At 39.4% G+C, this 25,770-nt stretch overlaps 1 protein-coding gene across 14 annotated transcripts in view; it reads left to right on the top strand.

Moving 5' to 3' along the window:
* RBFOX2 (RNA binding fox-1 homolog 2) overlaps positions 1-25,770 on the top strand; it is a 333,110-nt gene that overhangs the window by 87,621 nt on the left and 219,719 nt on the right. For 13 of the 14 annotated variants that reach the window (XM_049884311.1, XM_049884323.1, XM_049884322.1 and 10 more), the window contains exon 2: positions 11,196-11,246. The exons of the other annotated variant lie outside the window; for it this stretch is intronic. In XM_049884311.1, the coding sequence (XP_049740268.1) occupies positions 11,196-11,246 (51 nt within the window). The remainder of the gene's footprint in view (positions 1-11,195; positions 11,247-25,770) is intronic. 14 annotated transcript variants of the gene reach the window in all.

The raw sequence follows: 25,770 nt of genomic DNA, 5'->3' as shown, positions 1-25,770 counted from the left end.
TCCAGTCCCTTCTATGTCTGATGAGTAGTCTTTGGAAATGGTTCCTGTCCTGGGCCAACAGAAAGTTTGGGGACCATGACTGCCGGGATTCCTCTAGTTTCAGTGAGACCATTAAGTCCGGTCTTTTTATGAGAATTTGGGGTCTGCATCCCACTGTTCTCCTGCTCCCTCAGGAGTTCTCTGTTGTGTTCCCTGTCAGGGCAGTCATCGGTTGTGGCCGGGCACCATCTAGTTCTTCTGGTCTCAGGAGGATGTAAGTGTCTAGTTCATGTGGCCCTTTCTGTCTCGGGCTCATAGTTATCGTGTGACCTTGGTGTTCTTCATTCTCCTTTGACCCAGATGGGTTGAGACCAATTGATGCCTCTTAGATGGCCGCTTGTTAGCATTTAAGACCCCAGACACCACACTTCTAAGTGGGATGCAGAATGTTATCATAATAGAGTTTATTATGCCAATTGACTTAGAAGTCCCCTTAAGCCATAGTCCCCAAACCCCTGCCCTTGCTCCGCTGACCTCTGAAGCATTCAGTTTATCCCGGAAACTTCTTTGCTTTTGGTCCAGTCCAGTTGAGCTGACCTTCCCCCCAGTACACTTTTTAAAAATTTTTAAAATAAGATCTGGAATTCTGTAGTTCTTTTTATAGACTTTACTTATGGTATCAGTCTTATTATGTTGTCATTGTTCTGACTGCAAGTTCCTCAAGGGCAAAGACACCAGCAAGCACTGTGTTTGGATTGCTCAGTCCACTTCTACTGACTAACTGAAGGATTCTTCTGCTTACGTGAATTCTTCAAACTCAGGTGCTTCTGGGAGCTTTCCAGCAGTCAGAGAAGCATACAAAAGTCAGGCGATGTTTTTCTTGCTGTGTGTCACTTCTCTCAGAGTCTGCTGTACATGAGCCATTGCTGTTGCTCCATTTCACAGGTGCTTAAGGATTCCTTCTGTTGCACTTTCACATGCCCACTTACCAGAACCTTCTAAGCACCTTCTGTTGCACTTTCACATGCCCACTTACCAGAACCTTCTAAGCAGAAGGCTTAATTGTCGACCTGTAGTTAATAAGGATTCTTATGGTTGAATTTTTGTTTCTTTAATTTCTTTTTATTTTTGAGCAGCCTCTGTGCCTAGATTGAGTCTGTTTCTAGGCCTTTCAGTCTTGCTTACTAGGACGATAACTTGATTATAGGTGCATATCTGTTAGGCCCCGTCTCTAGTTTAACAAATCTTATCTCTGTCCTAGCTGTTCCATTAGCTTTCCTGGTAATTCCATCTCTGCTGTAAATGTCAGTTATGAATCTTACACTGATTAAAAACTTAGACTTGCAGATCTCTAGACAATCAAAATTGTCCCTGGCCCGACCAGGGTAGTGATTTTTTTTTTTTTTTTTTAAAGGAAAACTAGGTAATTGTCATGAATTAGCGGGAATATTGGGTATAGAGCCAAGGCCTAAGTTTGAAAGCAGCTCAGCCACTATATCTGTTTGGCCTTGAGTAAATCCCTTAATCTTTCTGAAATTCAGTTTTGTCATCTGTTAAGTGAGGGTTATAAAACCTGTTTTGTTTTTGAACATTTTATTGTGCTTTAGGTGAAAATTTACGTAGCAAATTAGTTTTCCCATTAATATTTCATACACAAATTGTTCTGTGACGTTGGTTGCAACCCCTGCAATGTGTCAGCACTCTCCCCATTTCCTCCCCGAGTTCCTCGTTTCCATTCCTTTGGTCTCCCTGCCCCTCCCTGCCTTCTCAGTTTTGCTTTTGGGTAAATGCTGCCCTTTTGGTCTCCTGTAGTAAATTATTCTAAGGCACACATTCCTTACAGGTGTTATTGTTTATTTTATAGGCCAGACAATTATTTGGGTGAGAGGTGGCCCCCGGGTGTGTCTTTGGTTTCCAGTTAGAAGGTTATCTTAGGGTAATAGTCTTGGAGGTTCCTCCATTATTTATCAGACCAGTAAATCTGGCTTTTTTTTTTTTTTTTTTTTTATGAATTCAAGTTTTGTTGTACATTTTTCACCCGTTCTAACCAGGATCTTTTATTGTGAAACAGGTCAGCGTGGTCAGTAGTGGTAGCCAGGCACCATCTAGTTCTGGTCTCAGATTAGAGGAGGCTGTGGTTCATGTGGGCCATTAGTCCCTTGGATTAATTGCTTCCTTGAATCTTTAGTTTTCTTTTGCTCCAGACGGGAAGAGACCAGTAATTGCCCCATTGATGGCCACTCGTGAGCTTTTAAGACCCCAAACGCTACTCACCAGACTAGGATGCAGAATATTATCTTTATGAACTGAGTTATGCGACTTGACCTAGATGACCCCCGAGACTATGGTTCTTAGACTTCAAGCACAGTAGCACAGCCCTGTGAGGTGTTTGGTTATGTTTGGGAAGTTTCCATAACTGTGCCCTCTGTATAAAACCTATTTTTTGCATTGCGAGGACTAAATAAGATTATATGAAGGTGTTTTTGTAAGTTATAAGGCATTATGAAGCACTAATAGTAGTGACTTCATTTTTTTTAAATACTCTTTGTAAGTCAATATGAGATTTACATCTTGTAAAATTGTACCAATTCAGATTTTAAAAAGTGGCCCCTCCACTTTCCACAAATCTTATTCTCCTCCCTAGAGGTAACCACTGGCCTTCTAGATTTTTATGCACTTATTTTCTTTTTTATCTGCATGCAGAAATACCCATTTCTATAGTGTGTTTTTAAAAATAGCGCATTGACTGTTCTACTGTCATTTAATATGACCTGAGATCTTTTATATAGATTTTACCTTATATTTTTTAAAGCTTGCACTTAGGATATTGTAATAATATGGTAATTGAAAGCAAAATTGCTATCATTGATGGAAATTGAGGTAGTTTGTAGTTTTTCACTAGTACAGACAGCACTGTGCTGAAAATTTTTACACGAGTCTTTGAACACATGCCCTAGTGATTCTCTAGATACAGAGATGTGAAATTACAAGAAAGATATATGCATTTAATAGTATTAGCTGCTGTCAAGTCAGCCCCCAACTCATGGTGACCCCATTTGTAATGGACTGTTGTGATCCATAGGGTTTTCACTGGCTGATTTTTTGAAGTAGATTGCCAGGCCTTTCTTCTAGTGTGTCTTCATTTGGAAGCTCTGCTGAAACCTGTTTAGCATCACAGCAATATGCAAGCCTCCAGTGACGATGGGTGGTGGTTGCACTTTGCTGGGAGTGGAACCTGGTTCTCCCTCATGGAAGGAGAGAATTCTACCACTGAACCATCATTTTAATTTTTGCCAGTCTGATGAGTGAAAAATGGTATCTCCAATCTGAGAGAATGTTTATCAGCAGCATGGTTTGTGAGTGCAAACAAACAAACAAAGTATAATTGGAGACAACTTAAATATCCATTAACAGGAAAATAGGACGGATAAATTGACATACTCATAAGATAGCATACTAAACAGCAGTCAAAATTAGTGAAATATAATTACATGCATTAGCAGAGGTGAGTTCACATAGTATTATGCAAAAACAAACAAAAAACCGCAAACAGTACATATAGTAGAATCCATTTCTATAACATTGAAAAACATATAAAATTAATACATTTTGGGGGGATAGATACATACAAACTTGAAAAGTAACCCTTTTACCATTAAGTATAGGCCAGTCTCGGACAGGGAATTTCCAAGGGCTGGGAAGTTCCAGGAAACCCTGGTGGCGTAGTGGTTAAGTGCTATGGCTGCTAGCCAAGAGGTCAGCAGTTCGAATCCACCAGGCGCTCCTTGGAAACTCTATAGGGCAGTTCTACTCTATTCTGTATGGTTCCTATGAGTCAGAAGCGACTCAGCGACAACGGATTTGGTTTTTGTTTTTTGGTTTCGGAAAGTTCCACATAGCAAGGGGTGGAGAAAAAAGAAAAGAAGTTAGGTCTGGGGAGTAAATCTATTTCCTCTGACATGGCTTTTTGCAACCTGTTGCATCCATCTTTGGTATTAAAGATTTTTTGATAATACTGGCTTGTAAGAACATGACGTTTTCCTAAAAAGTCTTATGCATTGTCAAACTTTAGGATGTCTTAGAATATAGTTTATATGTAGGATGTTCTCTGGGAATCTCTGCTAATATGCTTATGGGGGTTTTCCATTACTTTCTTAATCATATAATTACTTTCTCAGACAATATGAAATGCTTATTAGAGAACAGAAATTGGTAAAATGAAAAGAACAGGGACTTTGGAGTCCAACAGACCTAGGTTGAACTTTGGCTTTCCCACTTAATAGTTGTGTGTTTTGGGGTCAATTACTTGCTTTCTATGAGTTTTCTGGATGATAGGAGGTACATTTTTATGTATTTCTCTATTATCTCATCTCCATTCTTTCTCTTCCTCCTTCCCTCCATCCTGAAATTCTACCTGATTAGTTGCTCAATGAATCCCCAGTGGTGTAGTGGTTAAGAGCTCAGCTGCTTACCAAAAAGTCAGCAGTTCGAATCTATCAGCCGCTCCTTGGAAACCCTATGGGGCGGTTCTCTGTCCTATAGAGTCGCTATGAGTCGGAATTGACTTGACAGCAGCGGGTTTGTTTTTTTTCAGTTGCTCAATATCTTGTGGTATCTATCATCTTTGTCATCAACATTGTTAAAATCTATAGGAAATGGTGTTGAAGTAAATTCATAGAATCCAGAACAAGCAAGGGTGTTGTGGATGTCAGAAAAGCCCTGTTCTTTTACTCACCTGTCAGTTTGTTGTACTGTGGTGGTTCCTGTGTTGCTATGATGCTGAAAGCTATGTCAACAGTATTTCAAAATACTAGCAGGATCACCCATGGTGGACAGGTTTCAGCAGAAATTCCAGACTAAAACAGACTAGGAAGAACGGCCCGGTGATCTGCTTGTGAAAACAGCCAAGAAAAACCTTATAGATAATAACAAAATATTGTCCAATATAGTGCTGGAAGATGAGCTCCTCACGTTGGAAGGCCCTTACAATATGCCTAGGGAAGAGTTGCCTCCTCAAAGTAGAGTCGACCTTAATGATGAGGTTGGAGTAAAGTCTTTGGGACCTTCATCTGCTGATGTGGCATGAATCGAAATGAGACGTAACAGCTGTAATATCCATTAGTAATTGGAATGTGGAATTTGTGAAGTATGAATCAAGGAAAGTTGGAAATCGTCAAAAATGAAATGGATAGCTTGAAGATCAATATCCTAGAGGATAGTGAGCTGAAATGGACTGGTATTGGGCATTTTGAATCAAACAGTCATATAGTCTACTATGCCGGGAACAGTAAATTGAAGAGGAATGGCATTGCATTCATTGTTCAGAAGAATATTTTAAGCTCTGTCCTAAAGTTCAATGCAGTCAGTAATATGTCTACTACAAGGAAAACCGGTTAATACTATTATTCAAATTTGTGCACCAACCATGAATGTCAAAGATAAAGAAATTGAAAAATTTTACAACATGCTGCAGTCTGACATTGATTGAGTGTGCAATCAAGACGCGTTGATGATTACTGGTGATTGCAGCACAAAAGTTGGAAACGAAGAAGGATCAGTAGTTAGAAAATACAGACTTGGTGGTAGAGATAGCATGGTAGAATTCTGCAAGACAAAGGACTTATTCAGCACATAATCAGTGGGTATACATGTGGAGCTCCTCGCCAGAGGAATCACACAGTAATCAAATCGGCTACGTCTGTGGAAAGAGATGATGGAGAAGTTCAAGACCATCAGTGGAGACAATGTCAGGGACCACCTGTGGAACACACTATCAATTACTCATGTGAAAGTTCAGGTTCAAGCTGAAGAAAATAAAAGTAAATCCATGAGAGCCAAAGTACGACGTTGAATATATCCTCCTGAATTTAGGTGCCATCTCAAGACTAGATTTAATGCACTGAACACTAATGACCGAAGACTAAAAGAGTTGTGGGAAGACATCAAAGATATCACACGTGAAGAAAGTGAAAGGTCATTAAAAAGACAGGAAAGAAGGAAAAGATCAAAATAAATGTCAGAAGAGACTCTGAAACCTGCTGTTAAGCACGAAGTAGCTAAAGTGAACGGAAGAAATGATGACGAAGTTAAGAGAGCTGAGCAGAAGATTTCAAAGCGTGGCTCAAGATGACAGGGTAAAGTATTACGATGAAATGGGCGGAGACCTGGAGTTAGAAAACCAAAAGGGAAGAGTGTGCTTGGCATTTCTCAAGCTGAAAGAACTGAAGAGAAAATTCGAGCCTCAAGTTACATTACTGAAGGATTTTACGGGCAAAAAATTGAGTGACACAGGAAATTTCAAAAGAAAATGGAAGGAATACATACAGTGTCACTGTACCAAAAAGTATCGGTTGATAGTCAACCACTTCAGAGGTGGCATATGATCAAGAACCACTGGTACTGAAGAAAGAAGTTCAAGCAGCACCAAAAGCGTTGGCGACAGTAGGCTCCAGGAGCGGGTGCAGTGGTACCGCTGAGATTCTTCAGCAGCGGAGTGCAGGGCCGGACGCACCTACTCGTCTGTGTAAAGACATTTGGAGGAGAGCATCTGGTCAGCTGACTGGAAGAAATCCATATTTGTGCCCATTCCAAAGAAAGGTGATCAAACAGAATATGAAAATGATTGAACAGTGTTGCTAATATCACATGCTAGCAAAATTCTGCTGAAGATAATTCAAAAATGATTGCAGCCATACATCGAAATGGAACTGCCAGAGGTTCAAGCTGAATTCAGAAGAGATCATGGAACGAGGGATATCACTGCTGATGTCAGATGGGTCTTGGCTGAAAGCAGAGAATACCAAAAAGATGTTTACCTTTGTTTTATTGACTATGCAAGGGCATTCAACTGTGTGGATCATAATAAATTATGGATAATATTGTGAAGAATGGGAATTCTAGAGCACTTAATTGTGATCATGAGGAACCTGTACATGGATCATAAAGCAGTCATTTGAACAGAACAAGGGCATACTGCATTGGTTTAAAATTGGAAAAGGTGTGAGGTAGGGTTATATTCTTTTACCTTTTTCAATCTGTATTCTAAACATAATCTGAGCAACTGGATTATGTGAAGAAGAATGAGGCATCAGGATTGGAGGAAGACTCATTAACAACCTGTGATATGCAGATGATACAACTTTGCCAGCTGAAAATGAAGATGAAACACTTACTGTTGAAGGTGAAAGACTACAGCTTTCAGTATGGATTATGCCTAAATATGAAGAAAATGAAGATCCTCTCAACTGGACTGGTAAACAACATCATGATAAATGGAGACAAAATTGAAGTTGTCAGTGATTCTTTCTATTTGGATCAACAGTCAGTATCCATGGAAGCAGGAGTCAAGAAATGAAATGACCATATTACATTAGGAAAATCTTCTGCAAAAGACCTCTTTAAAGTTTTTAAAAGCAGTCACTTTGATGACTAAAGTGTCTGACCCAAGCTGTGGTCTTTTCAATCGCCCTATGTGCACGTGAAAGCTGGGTGATGAAAAAGGAAGACAGAAGACGAATTGACACATTTGAATTGTGGTGTTGGTGAAGAATTTTGAATATACCGTGGACTACCAGAAGAGCAAACAAATCAGTCATAGAAGAAATATAACCAGAATACCCCTTAGATGCAAGGATGGTGAGACTTCACTTCGTTTACTTTGGACGTGTCATCGGGAAAGACCAATTACTAGAAAAGGATATCATGTTTGGTAGAGTCAGTGAAAATGAGGGCAACACTCAGTGAGGTGGATTGACACAGTAGCCACAACAGTGGACTCAAACATGCCAGCGATCGCGGGGCTGGCGCAGGACCCGGCAGCGCTTTGTTCTGACCTACGTCAGGTCACCATGAGTTGGAGTCCACTTCACAGTGACAACCTGTTCTTTGTTATAATCTAAACTGTTTATGTCTAAAAAAAAAAAAACAAACAAAAAAAGCTGTATATGTCTACCTTATAAAAATCAACGTGAAAAATAGTCATCGTTACCCACAATAATAATAATTTTTAATAACAGATTTATTGAGATATAATTCATAGGCCACAAGTTCACTTTACTTTTGTGTACAATTAAAGTGTACGATTCAGTGATTTTTAGTATATTCATAGAGTTGTACATCCATCACCACTACCAATTCCAAAACATCTTCATTACCCCAAAAAGAAATTCCACACTCGTTAGCTGTCAGTTGTCATTCCTTCTTCTCCCCTGCCTCTGGCAACCACTAATCTACTTTCTGTTTTTGGAAATTTTATATAAATGGAATTAATAATATGTGGCCTTTTGTGTCAAGTTTTTTTCACTTCATATGATGTTTTCAAGATCCACCCGTATTGTGTCAGTTACTTCATTTCTTTTTATTGCCAGATAATATTCCATTGTATGGATATACCACAGTTTGTTTATCCATTCCTTTTTGGTGGACATTGGGTTGTTTCCACATTTTGGCTGTTATGAAATGATACTGCTATGAATGTTCATGTGCACTTACATTTTCAGTATACCTAGAGGGCAATTGCCGGGTCATACGGTAACTATGTTTTACATTTTGAGGAACAGCCAAACTGTTTTCCAAAGCAACAGTATCATTTTACTTTCCCATCAGCAGTGTATGAGAATTCCAATTGCTCTGCATCCTTGCTATTGTCCATCTTTTTAGTTATAGCCATCCTAGCGGTATGAAGTGGTATCTCATGGTGATTTTGATTTGCCATTTCCTAACGACTAGTGAAGGAGCCCTTGTGGCACAGTGGTTAAAGCAGTCGACTGCTAACCAAAGAGTTGGCTGCTTGAAACCACCAGTGGCGCTGCGGGAGAAAGATGTGGGAGTCTGTTTCTGTCAAGGTTTATAGCCTTGGAAACCCTACAGGACCGCTGTAAGTTGGAGTTGACTTAGTGGCAGTGGGTTTTGGAATGCCTAATGATGTTGAGGAAACCCTGGTGGCGTAGTGGTAAGTGCTATGGCTGCTAACCAAAAGGCTGGCAGTTTGAATCCACAAGTGCTCCTTGGAAACTGTATTAGGCAGTTCTACTCTGCCCTGTAGGGTTGCTATAAGTCGGAATCAATTCGATGGATTTTTATGTCTTCTTTGGAGAAATGTTTTCAAATCCTTTACCATTTTTAAAACTGAGTTCTGTGTCTTTTTATTGTTGAGGTGTAAGAGTTCTTTATATGTTGCTGGATACAAGTCCCTTATCGCATATATGATTTGAAAATATTTTTGCACCATTATGTGGGTTGTCTTTTACTTGATGGTGTTCTGTGAAGCACAAAAGTTAATTTTGATGAAGTCCGGTTTATCTGTTTTTTTCCTTTGTTACTTGTGCTTTTGGTGTTTAGATTGAAGAAACTACCCCAAGTTCATGAAGATTTACTCCTATATTTTCTTCTAAGAGTTTCATAGTTTTAGATTTATGATCTGTTTGAGTTAATTTTTCTGTATGGTACGAGGTAGGATCCAGCTTCATTGTTTCGTGGCTGTTTGGTTGTTCTAGCACCATTTGTTGAAAAGACTATTCTTTTCCCATTGATTTCTCTTGACATTCTTGTCAAAAATCTTGATCCTAACAGTAGAGGTTTATTTCTGGACTGTTCATTCTTTTCTGTTGACCTGTGTATCTGTCCTTATGCCAGTGTCACACCATCTTGGTTATTGTAGCTTTGTAGTAAGCTTGAAACTGGGAAGTGTGAGTCCTTTGTTCCCCTTTCTCAAGATTATTTTGGCATCCATAATTTGTGCGTGTATGTGTGTGTTTCTGGGAATAATCTTTAGTGTCTGGATGTCATTTCTTTGGGGAGACTAATTTGTAAATTTTAAAATGTCCATAATAGGGACTTGGGAATGGAAAAGGAGAACTTGGATTGCCTATGAACCTATGAATGAATTGGGGTTTTTTTTTTTTAAACTCTATTTACACATTCTTTTGGGTGTTCACCATGTTTTAGACGTTGTGCCAGATCTCCGGAAAGTATAATGAACAATACAGTGAGCTTTCATGTTTTGGGAGGAAATGTGGACCTTTGATTATCAAAGACATGAAAATAATCAAAGCAGGCATACCATTAGGTAGAAAGTTTACTCTCCTGTCAGAGTTGAAAGTCCCATCGATGGGAATTCCTTTAAACATGTTATTTTGCTGGTAGGAATGAAAGTACAAAAAGAAGAGAATGAATACCTTTAAGGTAGCTGGGCTGAACATTTTGAAAATTGCAAAAGCACCATATGTTTTCATTTACCCCTCTGTGTGCAGATATATCTCCTCCCATTTAAAAGTTCCCTTGAAGGCAAGGGCCTTGTTTTATTCATTTTTCGTACTCTATCATCTAACAGTACTTTGAAAATAATTAGATAGTCAATATATGTTGACAATGGTTGATAGGTTAAATAAGTAAACCATAAATGAGTGCTCGTGTTGTATGACCTTATATTAAATTAAGGCTTACATAGCTTTTATTAGCTATCATTCTTTTCCTTGAGGCTCTTGTGGTCGAATGTGAAAATGAGGCAGGCATTCAATATGATACAACTTTACAAAAGTAAGATTAACTAGAATAATAAATAATATGAAAAGTAAACTGCATGAATAACCTAACTAAACTTCAACATACCTACATGTTGGAAGGAATCACTTGGAGTCCATCAGGTGATGTAGGTTGGCAAGGGAAAGGCTTGAACAGAGGTAGAATTTCATCTAGGCTGAGAAGAGCCAAAGGAAAGCAGATTGATAAAGGGGAGAGGTTAAGACGTTTTCAGGTCAAGAGGCAGTTCTTAACTGGGATGTAGTCCCCTTTCCCGGCAGTGGCTCTTTGGAAATGTGTGGAAAGTTTTGGTTGTCCTGGTTTTTAGGAGTGCTGCTGGCTTTTTTAGGGGTAGCGGCAAAGCACGCTGAGGTCTGCAGTGTGAAGTTAGGAATCGTTCTGTCTCAAGTCCCAGTAGCACCTTGGTTGGGATGTACTGTGAAGGGAACAGGTTTAGCTGCACAAGGAAGAAAGGAGTGTTTAAGAACAGTGTTCCTAAGCAAATACTGTTTTTTGTTTGCATTTGTTTTTGCATGGTGGTGGTTGAACTGAAAGATGCGTGTAGTTAGAGTAGAATACAGCAATGGAACTCCATAGGAACCAGGGCAAGAATTTATACTCACTAATTTGCACTTGATTTTAATTATTCTTTCTAATTTCTTCCTTTTATAGTTAGACTTTTCTTTTCTTTCTCTTAGAACGAGCCTCTGACCCCAGGTTATCATGGATTCCCGGCACGGGACAACCAGGTTGGTATCTGCTGTTTATAACTCAGATGATGTGTGTGTGTCTGTATGTGTTTTATCTAAGGATATTATGATAAAGAGTATCCCCTGAGATTATTTATTTTGGAGAGTGGTATGGCTTGCTGCAGGAATAAAATTACTTTTAGACATATAAATTAAGTATATTTTTTTAGTTCTAAAAGTAGTATAATCATGTTATTTAAATTGTGGCTGTTGTGGGGGGGAGCAAATCACGCAATCACAGTCATGATTACTTTTATGTTTTCTTCTCCAGGCTATAAAGTAATTTTTAAATCTGATTTCCTTGATGTCTCATAGTTCTAAATGCTGAGCTTGTCTGTTGCCTGCCACTTAGGCCCTCACTGTACAGATTGTTTGAGTCCTTGCAATAATCTGCAGCAAAAAATTCCATTCTGTTCCCTGGAGGAGTTCAGCCTTATGGCTTTAATTAAGGAAGCCTTGCCCAAGAGAGGGGGAAGTTTCTGCTGACTTTCTCTGAAAGATGGAGGGATGATTAGAACAAGGCCAGGTCCTATTGTGGGTCAGAGCAGAACTGCTTCTTATGAGACATTCTCTCTCTGGTTTAGGCAAGTGTAATGCCTCCTTTGTCTTTTTGCTATTTAAAGCCTTGAACAGATGAGACTGTACCAGAGTTAAGGTAGAAGAACAGGCCAGATTTCCTCTTGGAAAAATGGTGGGGGTCGAGTCACCTAGTGTCTGAGATTTGGCTCCTTGCTGCTTGGGAACACTGACATTGTTCAGGAAATTTGAAAGGGTAGCCTCTGGAAATATCTTTGAATGCCTACCTACTGTTCATTAGGTAGGCATTCAAAAAAGTTCAAAAGAAGTTCACCATTTTTAGGTTTGTCTAAGGGACATGAATCATCAAGAGTTCTAAACCAAGGGGTTGACATAGTTCCTCTTCTCTAGAAGTCAGTTTAATCTCATTAAATCTCCTACAACTGATCTTAAAAAGTAGGAGGGTCCCCATAACCAATAGTCATCTATTTAGGGCCTTCCAGATTTGAGATTATTTGCCCAATTCTCTTGGGTCACTCAAAGCACTCTTGATGGCGGGTTGACATCAGACTGGCCTCAGGTAGGACATGGAGAAGGAGGGGAGAAAAAACGTTGTTCATCTCTGTGTTCATCTCCCAGTGTGGTCATCACCGTTGGAATGTCAGAGCAAAGCAGATGTAACTGAAGATTGTCTCCATGAAAGCTTTTTGGGAAAGATAGTCATTTACTCCAAATCCGAAGAGAATATAGAGCTGTTATTTATTATTTATTTTTGGTTTCCCCTAGAGCTTCTTTCTGTAAGCTGTGAAATCTGTACCCTTTGACAGTAGTTCTATATCGTGGCCATACATCAGAAAAAACACTGCTGCCTGGAGATCGAACCTTTAGAGGCTCTGGTTGAGTAGGTCTGTGATTGAGCTCCTCCACTCAGATACTTAGAAATCCCTGCAGGTGATTCTGCTGTGCAGTTGGGTGAGAACTGCGGTTCTGTGGCTTGCTTTTAAAGGAGTGACCTTTTCTGTTTCATCCTCTGTTTTTTCCACCTACGATGCATAATATATGAGGGAATGTACTCAGTGTCTTCATCTAGTCTTTCACACAAATGCACATATTTCATTATTTACAGAAGTGTTGCTTATTTTGGATATGGGAAGGTAAAGTTAATTGAAGTAAAATATGAGAATAGATTTATGGCGTTCTAAAGAATTTGGAAGGGTACTGTATAAAACTTGTTCCTGTAGGGACTGCAGATCAATAAAAAGCTAAGTAAAAGGAGTTAAGAGGAATTTCTTAAAGTAGTCTTTTTGCTTGCAACTACTTTATTTTCCTTTCTCTTGCTGCGGGACCCACTTCTGTAGCCTGCTCATTCATTGACTCATACTCTCTCTGCTGTAGGCCTGGGCAGACCCTTGGCCATGGTTTAAAGCTGCTAATTTACTTTGAGGCCCATTCTGATGGTGACAGGTTTATTTTAGTTTATTTTCTTGGACTTATTTTGTTCTCTGGCTGCACTTTTGAATTAGAGATCTTAGAGTAGTGCAAATAGGCAAATATTGAATAGCTGCTTGTTGTATTTGATGAATGCAGAATCTAAATGAGTACTGCTAATTAATGCGCCTAACCTTGTGAACTCTCACTTTGTGCTTTGAGATTTGGGAGGCATTTATCAGAGTGAAACACTAGTCACTGAACAGCTTGAGCTGGGCAGAAACTAAGCTTGTGATCTTTACATCTCCCCAGTGTTGTCTGGCTCAGCAAACCCAGGAGCCACGAATCAGGTGAAGGTGAATTTTAATTGTGTGTCTTTATTGCTTTCCATATTCTTTTGCTGTTCCTTACTAAACAGATAGGAACCATCCTCAGCCAGGATTTTTATCAGCTTCTAATGGAAACCCTGGTGGCGTAGTAAGTGCTACAGCTGCTAACTAAAAGGTCGGCAGTTCAAATCCACCAAGCGCTCCTCAGAAACTCTATGGGGCAGTTCTACTCTGTCCTATAGCGTCGCAGTGAGTTGGAGTTGACTCAGTGGCATTGGGCTTTTTTAAGTAGATGAGGCAAATAGTCCCTTGGGAAAGATAAGGAAACTGAGGCGCACACAGGTGAAATGACTCGTCTGAGTTAACAGTGCAAGTTAGTAGCTGAATAACAACAGAAATTTGTCTTCTATTTAATTGAGGGCTCTTTATACTGGGGCTTATTGATTTCCCCTAAGAAAAACGTGGTCGTGTGTGTGCGCGCGCGTGCCTGCCAGGGCTGCACACTGGTTCAAACCCCTGCCGATAATTTGCATTTCTAGCAAGTTCCCAGGCGATGCTAATGCTGGCTAGAGACCAGTTCTGAGAACCACTATTAGAGCCACAGTTCTCAAAATTTATTGTACAGAAGAAGCACCTGCGGGTCTTGTTAAAATGTAGATTCTGAATCAGTACATCTGGAGAGGAAAAGCAAATTCTCAGCAGGGGTTCGAATCAGAATGAACCAGTTTGAAGCCTCACTTAAATTATGGCACATTGCATTGCCTAACACTTGATCTGTGTGGGAATGAAACATCGCCATTCACGTTCACTTGATTGTGTTCAGGTGTTGACTCAACTGTGGCATTGGGAATATAATAGTAAATATAAACTCTAATATTTGTGAAGTACTTTACAATTTAGAAAGCACTTTCATGTACATTTAAGTTTGATCTTCACAATAGCTCTACCAGGTAAGTTGGACTTTATTATCCTTGTTTTATGGATAAGAAAACTAAGGCACAGAAATTTTAAAATGAGTTTCCCAATGCCAAGTAGGTGGTAAGTTGCAGAATTGGACATGAACCCTGGGTTTTCAGTCTTCATGTCTAGTGTTTTCCTGTTAGTGGTCTTACGTCTTTGAGTGCCGATGTTCTCTTGCTGGTGTGACGAGATTGTATGGAATCTTTGGAAAGTGCAGCAGCATGAAAAATCGTCGTACAACCTGGACGGCCCTGGAATAACTAACTTCTGTCCAACTTTCTTCCCGTTTTGTTTGTTGTGGTCCAGGATTTATCTTTTTGTATTTGAAATATAAGGAAAAATTTTAATGAGATGGCATGTTAATGGGCTGAGCTGTTTACCTGATATTTGAAATGCTTGTCAGTGGCTCTTCAAAAATTTTCTCCTTCAATTTTCTAAGGTTTTGTTGAAAAGCCACGTTGTACAAGTGATTCGCAGAAATGAGTGGGAAAATCAAAGGAAATGTTTAATTTGACACATGTGACTTAGGTTTAAATTCTAAGTAGCAGCCTTTTAGTTTAGAGGGTAGATTAAAACTCACATAACAGTGTTTTAGAAAAAGCATTTCTTTCTTCTGAAGACTGTCCTCCTTCCTTTTTTAGCCAGTTCTCACTTTTGTCCCTAGAACAAGCTTTGTTTTAGTCCAATTTTTGCAAATGAACTTTCAGAGCCTGTAGTTATTTTTATTGGGAGCTGTGCACAGCAGCACAGGCATCATCTGTCGTACTCATTTGCACCGATGAGTACTTCTTTTCTCTCGGGGAGAGTTGGTGCCGTGAAGGACGTGGTAAGGGTGTTCAAGTTCTTTTAAGCTTAAAAAAGTGCTTTCAAGTTTAAAAAAGACCACAGCCTCTAGTAAGCAATACCTTTTACATACCCAGTACACACACATGCATGAATTGGTTTTGCCAAATAATTCTTAACCCTTACTGTGTCCTGTATTCACTGTGACATTTTCCATTTCATTAAAAAATTGTTGTCTATGCATTACCAACAATGCACAAACACCAGAAGAGAAACAAGATAACTGGGAGCTCCTAAAAATCAAACACCTATGCTCATCCAAAGACTTCACCGAAAGAATAAAAAGATTACCTAGATGGGAAAAAGTTTTTAGCTATGACACTTCCAATCAGCATCTGCTCTCTGAAATCTACAAAAAGACAAATAACCCAGTTAAAAAATGGTCAAAGGATATGGACAGACACTTCACTAAAGAAGACATTCAGGTAGCTAACAGATACATGAGGAAATGCTCACAATCATTAGCCATTAGAGAAATGCAAATCAAAACTACAATGAGATTCCATCACACTCCAACAAGGCTGGCATTAATCCAAAAAACACAAAATAATAAGTGTTGGAGAGGTTGTGGAGAGACTTATACACTCCTGGTGGAAATGTCAGATGGTACAACCACTTTGGAAATTGATTTGGCGCTTCCTTAAGCTAGAAATAGAACTACCATATGATCCAACAATCCCACTCCTTGGAATATATCCTAGAGAAATAAGAGTCTTTACATGAACAGATATATGCACACCCATGTTCATTGCAGCACTGTTTACAATAGCAAAAAGATGGAAGCAACCAAGATGCCCATAAACAGATGAACGGATGAATAAATTATGGTATATTCACACAATGGAATACTACATGTCGATAAAAAACAATGATGAATCTGTGAAACATTTCATAATATGGAGGAATCTGGAAGGCATTATGCTGAGTGAAATTAGTTGCAAAAGGACGAATATTGTATGAGACCACTGTTATAAGAACTTAAGAAATAGTTTACACAGAGAAGAAAATATTCTTTGATGGTTACGAGAGTGGGGAGGGAGGGAAGGAGAGGGGTGTTCACTATTTAGATAGTAGATAAGAACTAATGTAGATGAAGGGACAGACAACACAATACAGGAGAGAACAGCACAACTGGACTAAACCAAAAGCAAAGAAGTTTCTTGAATAAACTGAATGTTTTGAAGGACAGTGTAGCAGGGGAGGGGGCTTGGGGACCATGGTTTCAGGGGGACATCTAGGTCAATTGGCATAATAAAATCTACTAAGAAAACATTCTGCATCCCACTTTGGAGCGTGGTGCCTGGTGTCCTAAATGCTAGTAAGCAGCCATCTAAGATGTATCAATTGGTCTCATCCCATCTGGAGCAAAGGAGAATGAAGAACACCAAGGACACAGGGTAATTATGAGCCCAAGAGATAGAAAGGGCCACGTAAATCAGAGACTACATCAGTCTGAGACCAGAAGAACTAGATGGTGCCCGGCTACAACCGATGACTGCCGTGACAGGAAACACAACTGAGAACCCCTGAAGGAGCAGGAGAGCAGTGGGATACAGACCTCAAATTCTCATGAAAAGACTAGACTTAATGGTCTGACTGAGACTAGACGGCCCCCAGTGGTCATGGTCCCCACACCTTTTGTTAGCTCAAGACAGGAACCATTCCCAAAGCCAACTCTTCAGACAGGGATTGGACTGGAATATAAGATAGAAAATGATACTGGTGAGGAGTGAGCTTCTTGGATCAAGTAGACACATGAGACTATGTGGGCAGCTCCTGTCTGGAGGGAAGATGAGAAGGCAGAGGGGGACAGGAGCTGGCTGAATGGACACAGAAATACAGGGTGGAGAGGAGGAGAGTGCTGTCTCATTAGGGGGAGAGCAGCTAGGAGTACATAGCAAGGTGTATATAAATTTTTATATGAGAGACTGACTCGATTTGTAAACTTCCACTTAAAGCACAATAAAAATTAAAAAAAAAAAAAAATTGTTGGTTATGACCAACAGATGTTTGACCAAAATTGATTTTCTGGACCCACTAATGGATTGCAACTTGTAGTTTGAAAAATGCTATTCTAAACACTGTTGTCCTTAAAAGATACAACGTTAGATACTCTGGACAACAGCTTTATGTTTGCTGCATTTAATATCAATTCTGGCTAGAACTTAATTGCTCAATAAGAAAATCTTATCCCAGTTGGAGACTGGATGGAAATGACTTGATTCAAAAGTAAACTGTTTAATATTCTTTCTGTATTTCACAATCTATAATAATTTTCTTTTTGGTCCTTCCCCCCCCCGCCCCTTAAAAATGAGTTTACATCCAGGAAGTATGGAATCTATGTTTTCCCTGCTAGAACATCCAGAACCCCACTTTCAGCCTTTGTGCAAGTTTTTTCAAATGGTTGCTTCTCCCCAATATCTGACTTCAGGTCACCACCCCTCAATACCTTAAGTCCTTCTGTGATGTTGTCCTTACACCCTCTAGTGGATGATGGGCTGGGGAATGCTGCAGCCTGGTGTTCTAGCACTTTTCTCAAACCATATAATCACCTTCAGACTTCACCTTTTTGCATTTTGGACCATTTCATTCTGCAGAGAGTTCGTGAGCTTTTTTCTCCAGAGAAAGACCATTTTATTTCTTCTGCTGCATACTTTGATGTATCTAAAAAACATGTTTATTTTGCTATCGATTTATCAACTTCAGTCATTATCATTTGGCTTCCTATTGTTGAAGATGAAAAATTAGCAGTTTCATAGACAGTTACTCTCTCCTTCCTTCTAATAGCCTTTTTTTGTTGTTAAATCAGTATTATTGATTTATGATTTTACATCTAATTACATTATTATGACTATGTAAATTTTTTATAGCTGAGTCATAAAATATTATGATTAGATTCCCTTTCTTATGTACTTTTTTGTTTTCCTTGGAGCGTGTGTGTATGTGCATTTGGTAATTGCTTTGAAAAAAGCTCTGTTGAGATGTAATTTACATATCATAAAATTCATCCGTAGTAAGTGTGTAGTGTTCCGTGATTTTTAGTTATAGAGTTGTGCCACCATCACCACAACCCTGTTTTAGTACATTTCCATCATCCCCCTTAAATTTTCTTGAGTCCCTGTTTGCATTCAATCCTTGTTCCCACCCCAGTGCCAGGCAACCATTGATCTGCTTTCTGACTCTATAATTTTACCTTTTTTGGACATTTCATATAAGTAGAATCATGATATGTATGTCATCTTTTGGCTCTGACTTCTTTCACTTAGCGTTACGTTTTGGAAGTTCATCCATATTGTAGTGTGTATCACTGTTAGTTTTTTTTTTTTTATCGCTGAATAGTATTCCATCGTATGAATGTACCACATCTTGTTTGTCCATTCACCAGTTGATGAGTATTTGAGTTGTTTCCAGTTTTGGGCTGTTACGAGTAATGCTGCTATCAATATTTGCATATAATAATTCCTTGGGTTTGTACTTAAGAATGAACTGCCATAAAGCCTACGTATTAAACATTTGAGTTAAATACAATGGTTCATAATAACGAATGCAAGCACTACTCTGTGACACTCTTGAAAACATTTGAAAGTGTTTAAGTGTTTTATATGCATTGAAAGGTAAACTGTATGCTGTATACTAAGACAAACATTGGAGTAACTGATGCTAAATAAGACTCAAATGTACCTGTTTGACTTACCTACCAATTTGACTTAAAGACAGGCGTAGGGATGGATCTTGTTTGTAACCCAGGGACCGCATTTTTGATTATAGCCCTTTTAGTGGGTGTGTGGAGCGCTAGTGGCACAGTGATTAAGACCTTGGCTGCTAACCAAAAGGTCAGCAGTTTGAATCTGCCAGTCGCTCCTTGGAAACCCTATGGGGCGGTTCTGTTTTGTCCTGTAGGGTCGCTGTGAGTCAGAATGGACTCAACAGCAGTAGGCTTGGTTTTTTTGGATAGTGGGTGTGTAGAGGTATCTCAGGTGGTTTTAATTTGCATTTCCCTAATGATTAAGGGTGTGGAGCACCTACCTTTTCATGTGCACATTAGCCATTCATGTGTTTCCCTTTGGTAAAATGTCTATTCAAGTCTTTTGCTCATTTTTTATTAGGGCTGTTTGTAGTCTTATGATTGAGTTGTAAGAGTTCTTTATATATTCTGGATACAAGTCCTTTATCAGATTTACAATTTGCAAATATTTTCTCTCAGGAGATTTTACAAGACAAATATTTCCCCTTTCCTTAATAAAACATAACTTTGTTTTCATCGTTATTTGCTAAATTTGGATTAAATTCTATGTAACTATCTTATGTAAGAGATCATGAAAACAGGCATTTAACTATCTCTGCTCAGGCCAGGTGATTGCTCCAAGGAAGATTGGCAGGTTTATCATGGCTTTGTGCTTGGCTGATACAACCTTCTCCATCCTTTAGTAGCAGGCATGTTTGGGCAAGTAAAGCTTTTCATGAAGGGAAGAAAATTTATTCTGTTTTCTGCATGTCCTAGGGGATGTGGTATAGCAGTGTAGCAGGGGATCAGCCAGGTTCCCTGGCGTTTTTTCCCCCAAGACAGTGTAGCTTCTGTGTAAGACTGTTTCATGAAAATTCGTCTGTAGACAAACACATACACTTCTACACCTTGGCTGTGGGTTTAAATATCAGCTCTGCCATTACAGGCTATATGACTTTGGGCACATTATTTTCTTTCTCTGAGCCTCAGTTTCTTCATCTTATAAAACAGGAATAATATCTACCCTGCAAGGTTGTTGTGAGGATTCGATAATATATGTCAGTTTCCTGGGCATGTAATAGGGTCGGTAAACCATTTTTCTCACTTATTTTATGAAAAACAGACCTAGGAAAACTTTATAAGGAAATGATTAGTTCTCACACTCTCTGATTTAAGTCTGTTTTCTCATTTTCTTTTGATTCTGAGTTATCACTATGTGAAATGAATTATGTCTGCAGATTTCAGATGTCTAGGTCAGGAACATGGTTTTGCCCTATCTCTAAAAAACAAAAACAAAAGGTTCTTATGAGGAAAATGAAATCTGCATAAGTTTTTTTTAACCTTTTATATGAATTTTGGCATATGAGTAGGAAGAAGGAGCCATTTTTCAGACTTCGTATTATGACTCGAACAGAATCTAGTCCAAACTCAGCCAGACTTTAAAGCTCTCTACGATTTGGTCCCAGTATACCTTTCCAACCCTATTTGTCATTGTTACACTGTCCATGTATTTCTTCTGCTTCAGATGTGTCCTCACAGACCTTCAAATATCGATCTTGGACATTTATTTCTTCCTGATGTCTTTTGTTTGAGATGTTTCTCCTTTATCCAGCAGAATCCTAAGTATACTTCAGGATCCCTGATCACAACCTAACCTGCTTTATGACATCTTTCCTCATTACCTGTGAGCCTTTCAACTCACTTAATACATTGTCTATATGAGCATTTCCATAAAGATCGGATCAAGTGAGTTTGGGAAACACTGTAAGACTGTGAGTGTATTCTTTAACTTCTCTAAGGCTCATTTTTCTCATCTGTGAAAGTGGCAGTAATAGTACTTATTTTTGTAGAATAGTTGTAAGGATTACATTTTTAAAAATTTCCAACGTCAGCAGTGACCTATAGGTTGGTACTGGTGAAAGCAGGTTACACGACGCTCTGCCTTTGACTTTCCATGTGATCTAGAAAGTCTCTTCTCAACTCGTTGCCTAGGTTTCTTCCTTTTTCTCTAAGGTCTCTATTGGTTCTAACAGATTTGCTTTTGTGGTGCTTCATAATGGCACTTAGGGTAAACCATGAGAATTTTTTATGGCTTAAGTTCTTCTTATCGCATGAATCCATCAGTGGATCTGTGGATAAATGAGTAACTTGGGCCAGAAACATGGAAAATATAGCTGGTTCTTATTTGTATTTCTCTGTACCTGGTTTCTTTGTGATATCCTTTCTTTTATGCCATAGTTTGACTTCCCCCCTTATCTTTTGCCTATTTTTGCTCGGTTTAGTTTTGCCGTGATTGTTGGGCGCCAAAACAGTTGTACTTGACTCTCTTGACCCAGTTGCTTTTTAAGTATTTTGTAAATGGATGGATGGATCATAACTTCACTGCTTGGCTTTTTAGTGCATTGACCTCCTACTTTGTATCTAGGCAGTTGGTTTTCAGTCAGGTCTAATATGACTAGTGGAGCCCTGGCGGCACAGTGGTTAAAGTGCTCCACTGCTAACGGAAAGGTTGGTGGTCCGAGTCTACCAGTCACTCCATAGGAGAAAGATGCGGCAGCCTGCTTCCATAAAGATAATAATAATATAAAAAACCCAAACCCATTGCTGCCGAATCGATTCCGACTCATAGTGACCCTATAGGACCAGGGTAGAACTACCTCATAGGGTTTCCCAAGGAGTGCCTGGTGGATTTGAACTGCTGACCTTTTGGTTAGCAGCCGTAGCACTTAACTGCTACATTACCAGGGCTTCCTCCATAAAGTTTACAGCCTTGGAAACCCTATAGGGCAGCTCTACACTGTCCTCTAGGGTCGCTTTGAGTCGGAATTGACTTGATGGCAGTGGGTAGGATCATTTACACAGGGAATCATAGAATCTCCTTAATTAGCAATTTTCAAATCTGGGAAATTCATCTCTCTAGAATTGCCTAGGGCAGCCAGGCAGTTAGTAGGCATGTTCTTGTCATAGCGGTTAATACTACCAAGCAAGCAGGTGGTCTTCTCACAACCAACCCTGGCTACCATTTTGTGAGTTACTTTTAAGAAGTTGGATATATCTGTTCAACCCTTTGTTCTCCAGCAGAAAATCATTGGCTGATGAGTTAGAATGAAACTGACTAGTTAAATATAAGATAAGGCAAAAGGCCTCATAGCTAGTGGACAAAATAGCTGTGTGTTTTCAATTATATATTAGATATTTTGATTTTCTTAGAACATTAGCTGTGTGTAGTCTGTCGTACGGAACTGAATTAAGCTTTATTGGAGGCAGGGAGATTTTGGTGCCATCAGAAAATAATTTCAGCAAGTTCTGTGTAATCATCCGTTTAAACAAAAGCACTTCTCTGATTGTGTCATTAGTTTGCCTAGCTTTTATCTGCCACATAGGCTTTAGCATGATACTGTAGGCCTTCCATGATCTGGCCCCAGTCTTTTCTTTCTGTTTCCTGTTCTAGCCACACTATGGGGTAGGCCAGTATAACTTTGGAATCAAATAAAACCCAAAACCAAACCCAGTGCCGCCGAGTTGATTCCGACTCATAGCGACCCTATAGGACAGAGTAGAACTGCCCCATAGAGTTTCCAAGGAGCACCTGGTGGATTCGAAGTGCCGATCCTTTGGCTAGCAGCTGTAGCACTTAACTAGTACGCCACCAGGGTTTCCTTGGAATCAAATAGGGGCTTGAATTATAATTTCTTTACTTATGATATTATGACCTTTGGCAAATTCTTTAATTTTTTAAGATCTTTATTTTCTCATCTCTAAATGAGATGAGTGCTGTCTACCATAGGGTTGCTATGAGGATTAAACAAGCTATTTCTATAGGCTTTAGCACGGGGACTGGTCTGCAGTTAGCCTTCATAACTAGTAGTGTATAGAATTACATGTCTTTGTACATGCTGTCTCTTCTCCCCCCAAATAAAAATGCAGAGTATTCTCTATGTTTGCATAACAGGATATCCTTTAAATCCCACTTCAAATACTACCTCCTCCACGAAGTCTTGCTTGATATATTTGTTTGGGAGCAGACTCTTAATACCCGCTGAACTCCCAAGACACATTCTTTCCACTTTGTAGTAGCACTTTATCACTGCTTCTTGTGTTCTGGTGGATAGGTTGATGACCCATATGGAACTGAGTTCTGTGAGGGCAAGAATCGTGTCATACTTCTCAGTGTTGTTGAGTACTTTGCACAAAGTAAGTGCCCACTAAGAATTTGATAAAGGAATAAATTAAGTAAACTCATTTTCAGCCTTGAAATACAGAGACTTACTCTGTTGGGATTTTCTCCCATGGACAAAGGAAAAAAAAAAAAAAAACTGTTGGTCAGATTTTCGCCAGGTTTTCATTGCCTTTGCTTTGTCAGAGCAATATGAAAAATTACACTTAAGAAGCTAGATATCTGATCTTCAGCAAGAGAGTGCCTCTTACAAGTTTAATGGGTTTGGCCAAGTGGATATTAAATGTAAATCTGTCATTTTATGGAGCCATAGAAGGCCCTTAAAACACTCAGTAGATATCCTTATTCAGTTAGTACAGTTCTTCGATGGGGGCCTGCCTGTGTTTCTCCTATTGTTAGGACCTTTCATTGTTCCTTTAGTGCACCTTCAGCCAGCGCTCTCACAAGCTTTGTGGTGTCATGTGGCTCATAGATACATCTAAGAGAAAGATGCTTCTAACTCAGTTCCATTAGTTCATTACTGGTACAGGGAACCCATGAATTCATTCTAGCAGATGTGTCTTAATTTCAGAGTAACAAGTGGAGGTCCCCATGAAAAGCTAACATGTGTTGAGCACTAGCTATGGTCCAGCCCCAGTTTAAAGCACTTAGCAGGTATGATTTTATTTAATCCTATTTGCAGGTGAAGAAACCAAGGCCAAGGCTCAAAGAAAGTAAGTCATTGCCCAAGGCTATGTAGCTGTTAATTAGCGAAGCTGAGTTGTATATCTAATTGTATTAAACTTCAAAGCTATGGAATTCCTATTGGGCACATGTCTTTATTTATTTTTACTCGAAGGTTTAATCTTTTTACATTTTACTCGCATGTGTAATTTTTCTTTAGTCAGCAGCGAACACTGTTATTTCCCCATTTGCTTTGCTCCCAGTTCTTTACTAAAACAAACAGAAAAAACAAACCACTTGTCATTGAGTCAGTTCTGACTCATGGGACCTCATGTGTGCAGAGTACAACCGTGCTCCATAGTTTTCAAGGCTGTGACCTTTCTTCTGAGGGATCTCTGGGTGCGTTGGAACCGGGAACCTTCTCAGTAGTAGCCAAGTACTTTACCGTTTGCACCAGCCAAGGACTCCTCAGGCCCTTTACTAAGCAACAAAAAAAACCAAACCTGTTGCCACTGAATCAATTCTGGCTTATAGTGAGCGACCCATTAGGACAGAGTAGAACTGCCCTATAGTGTTTCCGAGCCTGGAATCTTCACAGAAGTAGACTGCCACATCTTTTTCCTATGGAGAGGCTGGTGGGTTCAAACTGCCGACCTTTCAGTTAGCAGATGAGCCCTTAACCACTGGACCACCTGGGCTCCTTTGGCCCTTTACTAAGGGGCTGATAATTCTGTATTTCATTTCTATAGTCCTGTGTCCTTTACATATTGCTTCCATATCCGTTCTCATTTGTTGTTGATGAGACCCTGGTGAGATCTGCATGCAAGGGGCAGGATTTTAATCTCCACTGTCAGATGAGGAAATTAAGATTTCCAGGTTTGTGAGAGACTTGCTTGAGGTGGTAATAAGTGGCATAGAATGTCTTGTTTTGGTGAGGTGCAGTGGCCTTCAGATTTAAAAAAGAAAATGCTTAAAATTTTTTAGCAGTAAATTCTCTTTTTCAAACAAATTACATGGACACAAGTTACAAAAAAGGTAAATTGGGTAGTCCTAGTAGAAAAGAGGTGGGTGGCCTGGATCCCTACCTTGTAGCCTTGCTTTTGCCCATGAGGCCCCTCAGCTGGCTGGAACACAGTTTGAAAACCACTAGAGATCATGAGGGAACTTTGGTGTCAGACAGACTTGGGTTCAAATTCTTTATTTGTAAAATGGGTGTGCTTTTATAGGATTTTTGATAAATATTAACCAAACGACACCAGTTACCAGGCCCGGTCACTGGCTGTTTTGGAGGACAGAGTAGTCTGTCAGGCTGTGTGTTGGCCACACCCCCTGTGCTGGATTCCTGTTCAGTGGTGTGGGGAGCTCTGCTGAGGCCTGGGCCCACAAAGAACATATAGTCCAGCATATTTAGGACTTGACCGAAAGTTCAGATGTTGCTTTTTATCTGTAGTTTAGAACAGAATGGGTAAATGTTTTCTGTGAAGGGTCAAAGAATGAATATTTTAAGCTTTTTGGATCATACAGCCTCTGTTGCAACTACTCAAGTGCCACTCACTGTATGTAGCATGAAAGCAACCATAGACAAAATATAAATGAATGAGCATGGCTGTATTCTAATAAAACTCTATTGTGGGACTGATATTTTAATTTTATATAATTTTTTCATGTCACAAAATATGCTTCTTTTGATTTTTTTTCCCAGTTATTAAAAAATGTAAAATAAAAGAGAACCCATTGCTGTTTCATAGCAACTCTCTATAGGACAGAGTAGAACTACCCATAGGGTTTTCAACGCTGGAATCTTGATAAGAAGCAGGTGGCCACATCTTTCTCTTCTGCAGTGGCTGGTGGATTCGAAATGCCAACTTTTCAGTTGGCAGCCAA

This window comes from Elephas maximus, chromosome 4 (assembly GCF_024166365.1).
Source record: "Elephas maximus indicus isolate mEleMax1 chromosome 4, mEleMax1 primary haplotype, whole genome shotgun sequence".
NCBI classification, from domain to species: Eukaryota; Metazoa; Chordata; class Mammalia; order Proboscidea; family Elephantidae; genus Elephas; species Elephas maximus.
The sequence above is the reverse complement of the archived record's forward strand: the minus strand, read 5'-3'. Positions and strand labels throughout refer to the sequence as shown.